We start from the raw sequence: 15,017 nt of genomic DNA, 5'->3' as shown, positions 1-15,017 counted from the left end.
AAACAAAACACATCGTTCAGAATAAAACTCAAAATACATACTAACACTATCACCTTACAATAGATACTTACTATCTGCAAGGTATTTAATTGACCGAGTGTAATTTCTGTAAAATTTGTATGTAACATTTTGCTGCCAGGCAAGTAATGTTCAGGTACTTCTTAAAGATTTATGTATTATCATTTTTAGTAGTTTTTGATACTGGCTCGTTACAAGAGAAAAAAATGTGATTTGGAGCTATGGTGCTACTGGAATCTTTTCACACACAGAGTTTTGAGTTTAAAGGAGAATAGTGGTCAAATGTGAAGTAGTTTTGAGACTTCATAACAATGGCACCTAGGTACACCTGTAACTAGTCATTACTCATTACATGTTCTGGCTTTCTTCAGTGTTATGCTAAACTGGTAAGATGTCTGTGTGGCTGGGCAGGCTGCAAGTTTGGTCTGTAAATATCAAACCTTTAAGGGAGGAGGCAGGCAGTTACTTACTGCTGCTGCTTGCTGGATATGCCCCTGGAGTGCAGTATTCTTGAAAGGAAGATCAAGTCCCACGGTGGCATTTAACTGGAATGTGTCACAGTTGTTCATTATGATGTATGATGTGCTGGACTAGAAAATTTTTATCAAACTTTATTAGTTATTTAAGTAAATAATGCACATATTAGGGTACAGAAGTGATACTGGTTATCTTTTGACCATAGACATGCCACAAATCAAATCAAAATTTTCTTTGTCAGTATTTATACATACGCAGAAAATAAACACAGTCCATTTAACATGAATAAATTATAAACAATTTTACTAAAATGTTTAACATAGAGAACTAAAAAACTGATGTAATCAATATATAAAACTACTATTTGTTCACAGAGGGCAGTGATGCTTGTGATACAGCATTCAAAATAAATCAGTGCCTCTTCAAGCAAGCACCAAAGGTAAGAATGTGGCTTCCTCAACTAATTGCTTTTTGTGTAGTCCTAAGAATATGTTACCCAGAATTACTACTTTACTGCTTGTTTTTGCTTTCCCTTTCATTGACTACATGATCTAGCTAATAATTTGAATATCAGTATCCGCCCCCATGAACCATGGACCTTGCCATTGGTGGGGAGGCTTGCTTGCCTCAGCGATGCAGATAACAGTACCGTAGGTGCAACCACAATGGAGGGGTATCTGTTGAGGGGCCAGACAAACGTGTAGTTCCTGAAGAGGGGCAGCAGCCTTTTCAGTAGTTCCAGGGGCAACAGTCTGGATGATTGACTGATCTGGCCTTGTAACACTAACCAAAACAGCCTTGCTGTGCTGGTAAAGCGAACGGCTGAAAGCAAGGAGAAACTACAGCCATAATTTTTCCCGAGGGCATGCAGCTTTACTGTATGGTTAATTGATGATGGTGTTCTCTTGGGTAAAATATTCCGGAGGTAAAATAGGCCCCCATTTGGATATCTGGGGGAGAAATAAAACTGGCTTTCTACGGATCGGAGCGTGGAATGACAGATCCATTAATCGGGCAGGTAGGTTAGAAAATTTTAAAAAAGGAAAATAGGTTAAGGTTAGATATAATAGGAATTAGTGACGTTTGGTGGCATGAGAAACAAAAGTTCTGGTGAGGTGAATACAGGGTTGTAAGTACAAAATCAAATAGGGGTAATGCAGGAGTAGATTTAATAATGAATAGGAAAATAGGAATATGGGTAAACTACTACAAACAGCATACTGAACGCATTATTATGGCCAAGATAGATACAAAGCCCATGCCTACTGCAGTAGTACAAATTTTGTATGCCAACTAGCTTTGCAGATGACAAAGAGATTGATGAAATGTATGATGAGATAAAAGAAATTATTCAGATAGTGAAAGAGGACGAAAATTTAATAGTCATGGGTGACTGGAATTGGATAGTAGGAAAAGGTAGAGAAGATAACGTAGTAGGGCAATATGGAATGGGAGTAAGGAATGAAAGAGGAAGCCCCCTGGTACAATTTTGCACAGAGCATAACTTAATCATACCTAACACTTGGTTCAAGAGTCATGAAATAAGGCTGTATACATGGAAGAATCCTGGAGATACTGGAAGGTCTCAGATAGATTATATAACGGTAAGACAGAGATTTAGGAACCAGGTTTTAAATTGTAAGACATTTCTAGAGGCAGATGTGGCCTCTGACCAGAATCTATTGGTTATGAACTGTAGATTAAAAGTGAAGAGACTGCCAAAAGGTGGGAATTTTAAGAGATGGGACCTGGATAAACTGACAAAACCGAAGGGAGAGCATTAGGGAACAATTGACAGGAATGGGGGAAAGAAATACAGTAGAAGAAGAATGGGTAGCTTTGAGAGGTGAAATAGTGAAGGCAGCAGAGAATCAAGTAGATAAAAAGGCAATGGCTAATAGAAATCCTTGGGTAAGAGATATTGAATTTAATTAATGAAAAGAGAAAAAACAAAAATGCAGTAAATGAAGCAGGCAATAAAAAAAAATACAATCTTCTCAAAAATGAGATCAACAGGAAGTGCAAAATGGCTAAGCAGGCATGGCCAGAGGACAATTGTAAGGATGTAGAGGTGCATAGCACTAGGGGTAAGATAGATACTGCCTACCGGAAAAGTAAAGAGACCTTTGGAGAAAAGAGAACCACTTGCATGAATATCAAGAGCTCAGATGGAAACCCAGTTCTAAGCAAAGAAGGGAAAGCAGAAAGGTGGAAGTTGTATAGAGAGGGTCTATGCAAGGGCGATGTACTTAAGGACAATATTATGGAAATGGAAGAGGATGTAGATGAAGATGAAATGGGAGATATGATACTGTTTGAAGAGTTTGACAGAGCACTGAAAGACCTAAGTCGAAACAAGGCCCCGGGAGTAGACAACATTCCATTAGAACTACTGACGGCCTTGGGGGAGCCAGTCCTGACAAAATTCTACCATCTATTGAGCAAAATGTATGATACAGGTGATATACCCTCAGACTTCAAAAAGAATATAATAATTCCAATCCCAAAGAAAGCAGGTGTTGACAGATGTGAAAATTACCAAACTATCAGTTTAATAAGCCACGGCTGCAAAATACTAACACGAATTCTTTACAGACAAATGGAAAAAATTGGTAAAAGCCAACCTCGGGGAAGATCAGTTTGGATTCTGTAGAAATGTTGGGACACGTGAGGCAATACTGACCCTATGACGTATCTTAGAAAATAGATTAAGGAAAGGCAGACCTACATTTATAGCATTTGTAGACTTAGAGAAAGCCTTTGACCATGCTGACTGGAATACTATCTTTCAAACTATGAAGGTGGCACGGGTTAATTACAGGGAGTGAAAGGCTATTTACAATTTGTACAGAAACCAGATGGCAGTTGTAAGAGTCGAGGGGTGTGAAAGGGAAGTAGTGGTTGGGTAGGGAGTGAGACAGGGTTGTAGCCTATTCCCGATGTTATTCAATCTGTATATTGAGCAAGGAAAGAAAAGAAAAATTCAGAGTAGGAATTACAATCCATGGAGAAGAAATAAAAACTTTGAGGTTCGCCGATGACATTGTAATTCTGTCAAGAGACAGCAAAGGACCTGGAAGAGCAGCTGAATGAAATGGACAGTGCCTTGAAAGGAGGATATAAGATGAACGTTAACAAAAGCAAAACGAAGATAATGGAATGTAGTCGAGTTAAATCTGGTAATGCTGCGAGAATTAGATTAGGAAATGAGACACTTAAAGCAGTAAATGAGTTTTGTTATTTGGGGACTAAAATAACTGATGATGGTCGAAGTAGAGAGGATATAAAATGTAGACTGGCAATGACAAGGACAGCATTTCTGAAGAAGAGAAATTTGTTAAAATCAAATATCGATTTAAGTGTCAGGAAGTCGTTTCTGAAGGTATTTGTATGGAGTGTAGCCATGTATGGAAGTGAAACATGGACGATAAATAGTTTAGACAAGAAGAGAATAGAAGCTTTTGAAATGTGGTGCTACAGAAGAATGCTGAGAATTAATTGGGTAGATCACATAACTAATGAGGAAGTATTGAATAGAGTTGGAGAGAAGAGAAATTTGTGGCATAACTTCACTAGAAGAAGGGATTGGTTGGTAGGGCATAATCTGATGCATGAAGGGATCACCAATTTAATATTGGAGGCAGCGTGGAGGGTAAAAATCATAGAGGTAGACCAAGAGATGAATACACTAAACAGATTCAGAGGGATGTAGGTTGCAGTAAGTACTGGGAGATGAAGAAGCTTGCACAGGATAGAGTGGCATGGAGAGCTGCATTAAACCAGTCTCTGGACTGAAGTCCACAACAACAACAACAGTACTTCAATATGAGAATTTATTGCTATGTTCTATATCATCATTGTACAAGGTTTTTGAAACTACAAGAGAAACAGAACATACTGTGTGTTTTTAGTGACATGACTCCTGTTGTTCCCATTTCTACCATTTTTGTAGCTTATTTCATTACCCACTTTGTACTGTATGGTTTACTAGTTTTTGTTTTTGGTATTTGACTGTGGATATTAAAAATGTAGTATCATAGATAGTAATAAATTTCTTATGTGGCTTTTTTTTATTATTTCAGGACTACATACTTGTCTAATACAGTGATGCTGAGTTGAAGTACATTGAGGTAATAAAACTGTTTGTATTACCACCTTATATGTTGTAGCACTATTAGAGACATTTTAATAGTGACAACAAAGAGGCACAACTGAGCACAATTAAAGGATTGTCAAATTAATATAAACATCTCAATTTCTCATTTTTATTAAATAATTAATTTGAAATGTGAAGTACCTTTTTCTTCCATTTAGTTTATTTGTTTGCCTCTTGCACATACATCTTCAAAATTTTGTAGGGATATGTGTAACTTGTTCTTTATTAGTGAAGAGGTAGTGAGACATTAATTTTATAGTGAAATAATTTGATGATACTCTGTATTTATTACAGATGCCATTGTTCCCAGATGTTGTCACCAAAAGCATGTCTTGCTCCAGGAAATACACCTGTGGTTTTACCATTAACTATTTTGATAATATTCTTGAATATACTATTCATGAATATAATCTCTTTACAGACAAAAATGTATGATACATCTATGATGTTTCTGATTAGATAACAATATTTTTTATGTGTGATGTACAGATATTGAGACAATAAAGCACACAATATTTTTATGTCATTAAACTCAGAGATATTTTATCCACAATTATGTGAAATGTATTAGCATTCCATTCCTCATGAATAAAAGTTATATTTACTGCTGTTTGATCACTCTGACGATAAGATAGGCACTAAATGAGCAAAGGTTAATAAGACATCATACGTGATGAAGATAATGTAACTGATAACTAAGAGTGTCTGGTTCAATGGAATCAGAGTATATGCAGAATGCGATACTCTTTGAGCAGCATGATGAGAGCTGGATGAAATGTTCTGTGCAATGTATTAATGTAGATATTGGGGAGTCACTAAGAAAAAAGGGAAATTGTGATTTTTTCACCATTCAGTTGAAGACATAACAGATGGTATGATACACATTTGAACAAAGTAACTGCTTAGTAACTACACACACACATTTGAAACAAACAGTGGGAGAGAAACTGTCTCTATGGACATCTCAAAGGTTAACAATCATATTATTTTGACATTTCCATCAAAAAAATAAGAAGCTTGTTGAATAGATAAGATCAGCTTATCTAACCAGTACATCCAGAACAAAACATCAAATGGAAGTTGAATAAATTGAACAGGTGAATCTACAGGGTTGAAAGTTAATAACATTTCTGCAGCCATAACATAAAGAAAGTGGTAGTAGCCATATATGCAAAAAATGAAATAAAGTCCCAGACCATAACCCTAAATGAATTCTTTGAGAGCTGTGCTTGAATGATGGACAGGAAAACATACAAGATAAGTGAAGGCCATAAAAGGGAATATTTTAAACATGATTTAGCAATTATAGAGAATAATAATAAATCATATTACCATCTGCATTTTTCTCTTTCTTGGATGTAAAGAGGATGAGCTGTCCACCTGACCATCTATTCGGTATGTTTTGTTGGGTAGTACTCATTAATGTCCATGTTAGTATTACGCAAATGTAATAAATCCACATGCTAGCGGCATATTTTGGTCCTGGCCTGCAAAAAAGTGGAAATTTATATGTTCCTTCATATAAGCTACAAGAAGACTTCCCTCTGCCTGAAAAAAAAGATTATTAATTACAATGAATGAAAAGAAACAGATAGGTTTCCATTGGACTTCTTCCTTGAAATGTTATATATAACTGTTGCTGGCAACATGGCAAATTCTTCTGTCTGCTTGTAGTAGCCACCATCACAAAAATATTATGTCAGTGTTAATACATGTCTAAAAAGGCTGGTCATCTCTATGTCAAATTTCTAGCCAACATATTCTAAGAATTTTGGTAAAAATAGAATGTCAAAATTCCCATTGTGTCCATATCCATAAGCTTAAAATTGTTATGACACCCCACAAAATTCACAGGTTTCCGAATGTGATGTGAACACTTTCTGATGTAAGGACTAAGCAAATCCTTCAGTACAGCCGTGACTGGGAAACATGGATATCTGATTCTAAAATGTAACAGGAGCGTAATATGTAAGAATTTGCCCACGCAACCTGCCACTGATGATGCCTTGCAGAAAATAAAGGCGAAACGCGTATGGCACTAAAAATGTGTTTTATTGAGTTGCTGTCAGACGATCCATAAGTAAAAATTATCAATATACCGTAATATGTTCTACGACTAGTCTGGCTGGCACTGTAGATTAACTTTCAGGCATCTTCTGAAAATTGCAGAGTCGAATGCTGAGGAGTACTGAACGATAAGTGAGTGATAAACTGTCCGGAAACTGCTGGAACTGCGTGATAACTGGAATTGACCGAGTGTCGGCACGTAGTCATTGCGAGTGCATGCTCGGTGTAATAATGTCATTGTGTGCGCTATTTGGTGGATGCCTCAAATAGTTCTGGCTTTCATCACTCTGTGTGATGGCAGACATAACTATCGGCGGCTGAAAGCCCTATTTGAAAGTCTTGTAATTGAACCACAATCTAATTCCTCGTACTCGCGGCTTGTCTTAAGCGACTGACCATACTAAGTATGATGCCACCCTCAGAACATAAAGCTGGCGAGGGAAACTCCCCATCGCATCACCCCCCCCCCCCGCCCCCCCTCAGATTCAGTGGTAAAATGGCTACGTGGATAGCCCGTGAAAAATTGAACACTGAACAAGACGAAGGTGCGCTGAACTGTGAAAAAAGAAGCAAAATAGAAACTGGGCGATCCAGGTTCAACATGGAGCGTATTACAAGAACCAAGGTGACGTGTTTGGATGGTCTGGGTGTTGGCCTGCCCTGCGGGAGATCTGTGTTCAAGTCTACATCTACATCTACATGACTACTCTGCAATTCACATTTAAGTGCTTGGCAGAGGGTTCATCGAACCACAATCATACTATCTCTCTACTATTCCACTCCCGAACAGCGAGCGGGAAAAACGAACACCTAAACCTTTCTGTTCGAGCTCTGATTTCTCTTATTTTATTTTGATGATCATTCCTACCTATGTAGGTTGGGCTCAACAAAATATTTTCGCATTCGGAAGAGAAAGTTGGTGACTGAAATTTCGTAAAAAGGTCTCGCCGCGACGAAAAACGTCTATGCTGTAATGACTTCCATCCCAACTCGTGTATCATATCTGCCACACTCTCTCCCCTATAACGCGATAATACAAAACGAGCTGCCCTTCTTTGCACCCTCTCGATGTCCTCCGTCAATCCCACCTGGTAAGGATCCCACACCGCGCAGCAATATTCTAACAGAGGACGAACGAGTGTAGTGTAAGCTGTCTCTTTAGTAGACTTGTTGCATCTTCTAAGTGTCCTGCCAATGAAACGCAACCTTTGGCTCGCCTTCCCGACAATATTATCTATGTGGTCCTTCCAACTGAAGTTGTTTGTAATTTTAACACCCAGGTACTTAGTTGAATTGACAGCCTTGAGAATTGTACTATTTATCGAGTAATCGAATTCCAACGGATTTCTTTTGGAACTCATGTGGATCATCTCACACTTTTCGTTATTTAGCGTCAACTGCCACCTGACACACCATACAGCAATCTTTTCTAAATCGCTTTGCAGCTGATACTGGTCTTCGGATGACCTTACTAGACGGTAAATTACAGCATCATCTGCGAACAACCTAAGAGAACTGCTCAGATTGTCACCCAGGTCATTTATATAGATCAGGAACAGTAGAGGTCCCAGGACGCTTCCCTGGGGAACACCTGATATCACTTCAGTTTTACTCGATGATTTGCCGTCTATTACTACGAACTGCGACCTTCCTGACAGGAAATCACGAATCCAGTCGCACAACTGAGACGATACCCCATAGCTCCGCAGCTTGATTAGAAGTCGCTTGTGAGGAACGGTGTCAAAAGCTTTCCGGAAATCTAGAAATACGGAATCAACTTGAGATCCCCTGTCGATAGCGGCCATTACTTCGTGCGAATAAAGAGCTAGCTGCGTTGCACAAGAGCGATGTTTTCTGAAGCCATGCTGATTACGTGTCAATAGATCGTTCCCTTCGAGGTGATTCATAATGTTTGAATACAGTATATGCTCCAAAACCCTACTGCAAACCGACGTCAATGATATAGGTCTGTAGTTAAATGGATTACTCCTACTACCCTTCTTGAACACTGGTGCGACCTGCGCAATTTTCCAATCTGTAGGTACAGATCTATCGGTGAGCGAGCGGTTGTATATGAGTGCTAAGTAGGGAGCTATAGTATCAGCGTAATCTGAAAGGAACCTAATCGGTATACAATCTGGACCTGAAGACTTGCCCGTATCAAGCGATTTGAGTTGCTTCGCAACCCCTAAGGTATCTACTTCTAAGAAACTCATGCTAGCAGATGTTCGTGTTTCAAATTCTGGAATATTCCATTCGTCTTCCCTGGTGAAGGAATTTCGGAAAACTGCGTTCAATAACTCCGCTTTAGCGGGGCAGTCGTCGATAACAGTACCATCGGCACTGCGCAGCGAAGGTATTGACTGCGTCTTGCCGCTTGTGTACTTTACATACGACCAGAATTTCTTCGGATTTTCTACCAAATTTCGAGACAATGTTTCGTTGTGGAACCTATTAAAGGCATCTCGCATCGAAGTACGTGCCAAATTTCGCGCGTCTGTAAATTTTAGCCCATCTTCAGGATTTCGCGTTCTTCTGAACTTCGCATGCTTTTTCCGTTGCCTCTGCAACAGCGTTCGGACCTTTTTTGTGTACCACGGGGGATCCGTTCCATCTCTTACCAATTTATGAGGTATGAATATCTCAATTGCTGTTGCTACTATATCTTTGAATTTGAGCCACATCTCGTCTACATTCGCATAGTCAGTTCGGAAGGAATGGAAATTGTCTTTTAGGAAGGCTTCTAGTGGTACTTTATCCGCTTTTTTAAATAAAATTATTTTGCGTTTGTTTCTGATGGATTTGGAAGAAATGGTATTGAGCCTAGCTACAATGACCTTGTGATCACTAATCCCTGTATCAGTCATGATGCTCTCTATGAGCTCTGGATTGTTTGTGGCCAATAGGTCAAGTGTGTTTTCGCAACCATTTACAATTCGCGTGGGTTCGTGGACTAACTGCTCTAAATAATTTTCGGAGAATGCATTTAGGACAATCTCGGAAGACGTTTTGTGCCTACCACCGGTTTTGAACAAGTATTTTTGCCAACATACCGAGGGTAGGTTGAAGTCCCCACCAACTATAACCGTATGAGTGGGGTATTTATTTGTTACGAGACTCAAACTTTCTCTGAACTGTTCCGCAACTGTATCATCGGAGTCTGGGGGTCGGTAGAAGGAGCCAATTATTAACTTAATTCGGCTGTTAAGTATAACCTCCACCCACACCAATTCGCACGGAGTATCTACTTCGACTTCATTACAAGATAAACCACTACTGACAGACACCAACACTCCACCACCAATTCTGCCTAATCTATCTTTCCTGAACACCGTCTGAGACTTCGTAAAAATTTCTGCAGAACTTATTTCAGGCTTTAGCCAGCTTTCTGTACCTATAACGATATCAGCTTCTGTGCTTTCTATTAGCGCTTGAAGCTCAGGGACTTTTCCAGCGCAACTACAACAATTTACAACTATAATTCCGACTGTTCCTTGATCCAAGCACGTCCTGTAATTGCCAAGCACCCTTTGACATTGCAGCCCATCCCGCACTTTCCCGAGGCCTTCTAACCTAAAAAACCGCCCAGTCCACGCCACACAGCCTCCGCTACCCGTGTAGCCGCCAGCTGAGTGTAGTGAACTCCTGACCTATTCAGCGGAACCCGAAACCCCACCACCCTATGGCGCAAGTCAAGGAATCTGCAGCCAATACGGTCGCAAAACCGTCTGAGCCTCTGATTCAGACCCTCCACCCGGCTCTGCACCAAAGGTCCGCAGTCGGTTCTGTCAACGATGCTGCAGATGGTGAGCTCTGCCTTAATCTCGTAAGCAAGACCGGCAGCCTTCACCAAATCAGATAGCCGCTGGAATCCAGAGAGAATTTCCTCAGATCCAAAGCGACACACGTCATTAGTGCCGACATGTGCCACCACCTGCAGCTGGCTGCACCCTGTGCTCTTCATGGCATCCGGAAGGACCCTTTCGACATCAGGAATGACTCCTCCCGGAATGCACACGGAGTGCACACTGGATTTCTTCCCCTCCTTAGCCGCCATGTCCCTAAGGGGCCCCATTACGCGCCTAACATTGGAGCTCCCAACTACCAGTAAGCCCAACCTCTGCGATTGCCCGGACCTTGAAGGCTGAGAATGATCCTCTGAAACAGGGCAGGCAGCTGCATCTGGCTCAGCCAGAGACAGTGCCTGAAACCGGTTTGTCAGACGCACCGGGGAGGCTTTCTGGTCAGCTTCCGGGGACGCCTTTCGCTGCCTGCCACGCCTTGGAACGACCTCCCAATCAACCACAGGCGAGGGCTCAGCCCCACTGCGGGCAGCAACCGGGGCAACCACAGCGGCAGACCGATCTGGGGACAGACGGGATGAGGTTGACATCCCCGTGATACCCGAGTCCGGCTCCCCACAGTGGTGCCCATTGGCAACAGCCTCAAGCTGCGCGACCGAAGTCTCACCTGTGCCCCATTTTTTTCCACAAATTTGTGAACCACCCATCTGATCACTGATGTGTCTCTTCTCCTTCTTTAGTTTTGACAGTTGTCATACTATACACTGTTTACAGAACATGAGTCGCGTTGTAAAAATATATTACCGTCGCAAGTAAATGTGATGAATACTGAGAGTATGCGATATGCTGCATAGATCTCTTACAGAAATGGAAACAACAACGTGTGTTAACTGTGTTACAACAAACGGGAATTCAAGGGTCAAAACTTCCAAAACGGAAAGCAAGAGTCATAACATGCTGTGCTTGTGTAGAACAGATAGGAGGTACAGAAGTCTGGAGGCGCCTTCACTAGACTTCGCTATTGCGGGTGGAGGTGGACATGGACATGGACACAAATTTGAACACAGCAGACAGACATGACAATGTTCTGACGGGTAGTTCATAATTTTGTGACCAAAACAAAAATGGGAAATGAGAGAGGTTTGTATGCAGACCTCCCACTTCTCACTTTAACCACACATAACCACGAGGCAATGGCGATATGCCTTCAGTCGGTGTTGCACATCTTGAGCCTATACTGTTCACTGTTTTTATTTTGCTTCCTTTTTCGTGGTTTAGTGAACCATCTTCCTGTTTTCATGCTTCGTTTGTGTTCACTTTTTGACGGGCCATCTTAGTACGGCGCCCGAGTGAATACAGCATATCTTAAATTATTCTTATGATTCCCAAGAGAAATGTACGATAAGCAGCGGAACTGTCGAACACGATTTCTCGAATGCCAGTCCTTTAAATTAGGGAATGGTTTCGCGGAAACAATGTCACCTTTCTTCCAAAGATTCCGATTTGTATTCTCTGAGGTTTGGTATGGACAGGAACTACCTTTTCACTATGCTAGCAGCGCATTGCTGAGTTCGTTAGACATGTGCTTTCACGCTTCTTTGTAAGAACTCTAAATGCTGGAACAATTATCTACAATTGGTGATACATACACAATAACCTTGGGTAACAGTAGCATCACATATACGTTTTGCTTTACAGATACACTGCACTTTTCGAAGAACCATACCAACATTTCCAATCTTCTACATCAATTTTCAAATAGATAGGAGGATGTCAGTTGTTACTGTAATTTTTGAGCTGTATTGAAATCCTGCTTTATTTGCTACCGATTTCGGTGCTACAATACACTGTCTTATGACCCCTCTATGATAAACCGGGCAATCTACATCTACATCAACATACTTACTCCGTAAGTCACCGTCCGGTGTGTGGCAGAGGGTACCCTGTACTACAACCAGTGGCGGATTCATGCAGGGGGCGCGTGGACGTTATTCTGTCTGGCATTTGTTCCAGAATAGTCGCGAATATTCTATTGTTTTCCTGTACAGAGAACATTCAATACACTGCGTTATAAATACGGACTATTCGCCGAATAGGGAGATAGTTTACATTCAGAAGCAGAAATATTAAGGCTGAAAAATGAATAAGTAAAAAGTCCTAGTTGCAGCAAGTGCAAGTGTGCAGGTTGGTGAAGAGTGAGGGTGATCAGTTGATTGCGAAGTATTAATAATAGAAATCGATAGTAATTTCTCAGTAAAAATATTGTTACGAGAATCGTAACAATATTTTTACTAATAACGTAGCAACAGTTTTCCATACCTAACTCGTAATACTATATAGGCCCTCTACCGAATGCACTAGAAACGAACGGAATCGACAATAAAAGTTCCACATACATAAATTGCCGGATGACGTCGTCATTGGGAACTCGCCCTTATATTATACGTGGCAAGGTACATAGTGGCTTTTCGCTTTCACAGTAGGTATTAGTTCACACTCCATAAAAGTCTAGAAGCGAACATTCTGGGAGCGAATGATCTCCAAACAACCGAACCAAATATAATTGTAAGGGAAGCAGAGTCGCTGCGATTATTGGCTATTACCACGGACTTCAATCAGTGTTGTGCTTAGTGACATTAGAAATACGCGAAGTGTGACCGTGTGTGTTTTAGTGCTAAGTGTACTAGTGTTCCATTTTTTAGTGCAAATAAAGTGGTTATTCGAGAATAATTGCATCTAATTTACCCACGTCCTAACAGTATAACAAAATGGATCATTATCGTTACGCAATAAGAAAAAGAAAAGTAGAAACATCTGAAGATTTCGGTCACAATTCAGCCGCAAAAACACCACCAGATGTATAGGCTGAGCCCAGCACTTCGTCGAAGCTTCCTCAACAAAGTTCATCGACTGATTCCCTTAACCCCACGGATATTGGCAATTATTTGGATATATTAGCATCTGCAAATATTAAGTGATGATATAAAACACAAGCTTCTGACAGCTTGTACGTCTACAGCTACATACATACTCAGCAATCCATCAGACGGTGCGTGGCGGAGGGGACTGCCTATATGCCGCTGTACGAGCCCTAATCTCTCTTATTTTATCTTTGTGGTCTTTCCGCGAAATGTAAGTTGGCGGCAGTAAAATTGCACTGCAGTCAGCCTCAAATGCTGGTTCTCTAAATTTCCTCAGTAGCGATTCACGAAAAGAACGCCTCCTTTCCTCTAGAGACTCCCACCCGAGTTCCTGAAGCATTTCCGTAACACTCGCGTGATGATCAAACCTATCAGTAACAAATCTAGCAGCCCGTATCTGAATTGCTTCTATGTCCTCCATCAATCCGACCTGATAGGGATCCCAAACGCTCGAGCAGTACTCAAGAATAGGCCGTATTAGTGTTTTATAAGCGATCTCCTTTACAGATGAAACACATCTTCCCAAAATTCTACCAATGAACCGAAGACGACTATCCCCCTTCCTCACAAATGCCATTACATGCTTGTCCCACTTTATATCGCTCTGCAATGTTACGCCCAAATATTTAATAGACGTGACTGTGTCAAGCGCTACACTACTAATGGAGCATTCAAACATTACAGGATTCTTTTTGCTATTCATCTGCATTAACTTACATTTATCTACACTCCTGGAAATGGAAAAAAGAACACATTGACACCGGTGTGTCAGACCCACCATACTTGCTCCGGACACTGCGAGAGGGCTGTACAAGCAATGATCACACGCACGGCACAGCGGACACACCAGGAACCGCTGTGTTCGCCGTCGAATGGCGCTAGCTGCGCAGCATTTGTGCACCGCCGCCGTCAGTGTCAGCCAGTTTGCCGAGGCATACGGAGCTCCATCGCAGTCTTTAACACTGGTAGCATGCCGCGACAGCGTGGACGTGAACCGTATGTGCAGTTGACGGACTGAGCGAGGGCGTATAGTGGGCATGCGGGAGGCCAGGTAGACGTACCGCCGAATTGCTCAACACGTGGGGCGTGAGGTCTCCACAGTACATCGATTTTGTCGCCAGTGGTCGGCGGAAGGTGCACGTGCCCGTCGACCTGGGACCGGACCGCAGCGACGCACGGATGCACGCCAAGACCGTAGGATCCTACGCAGTGCCGTAGGGGACCGCACCGCCACTTCCCAGCAGAGCTCGAACAGAAAGGTTTAGGTGTTCGTTTTTCCCGCTCGCTGTTCGGGAGTGGAATAGTAAAGAGATAGTATGATTGTGGTTCGATGAACCCTCTTCCAAGCACTTAAATGTGAATTGCAGAGTAGTCATGTAGATGTAGATGTTGCTCCTGGGGTATCGGCGAGGACCGTTCGCAACCGTCTCCATGAAGCTGGGCTACGGTCCCGCACACCGTTAGGCCGTCTTCCGCTCACGCCCCAACATCGTGCAGCCCGCCTCCAGTGGTGTCGCGACAGGCGTGAATGGAGGGACGAATGGAGACGTGTCGTCTTCAGCGATGAGAGTCGCT

General features: G+C 41.7%; 1 protein-coding gene across 1 annotated transcript in view; it reads left to right on the top strand.

Annotated features, from left to right (window-relative positions):
- The window catches only part of LOC126336391 (general odorant-binding protein 83a-like), a 43,741-nt gene extending 38,559 nt beyond the window's left edge, over positions 1–5,182 (top strand). Inside the window, exons 6-8 of the mRNA XM_050000066.1 lie at positions 870–934; positions 4,578–4,625; positions 4,946–5,182. Coding sequence (XP_049856023.1) covers positions 870–934; positions 4,578–4,595 — 83 coding nt within the window. The 3' untranslated portion in view covers positions 4,596–4,625; positions 4,946–5,182. The remainder of the gene's footprint in view (positions 1–869; positions 935–4,577; positions 4,626–4,945) is intronic.
- Positions 5,183–15,017: the final 9,835 nt, after the last annotated feature.

This window comes from Schistocerca gregaria, chromosome 2 (genome assembly GCF_023897955.1).
Source record: "Schistocerca gregaria isolate iqSchGreg1 chromosome 2, iqSchGreg1.2, whole genome shotgun sequence".
Taxonomy (NCBI): Eukaryota; Metazoa; Arthropoda; class Insecta; order Orthoptera; family Acrididae; genus Schistocerca; species Schistocerca gregaria.
This window is presented reverse-complemented; position numbering and strand designations above follow the sequence as displayed.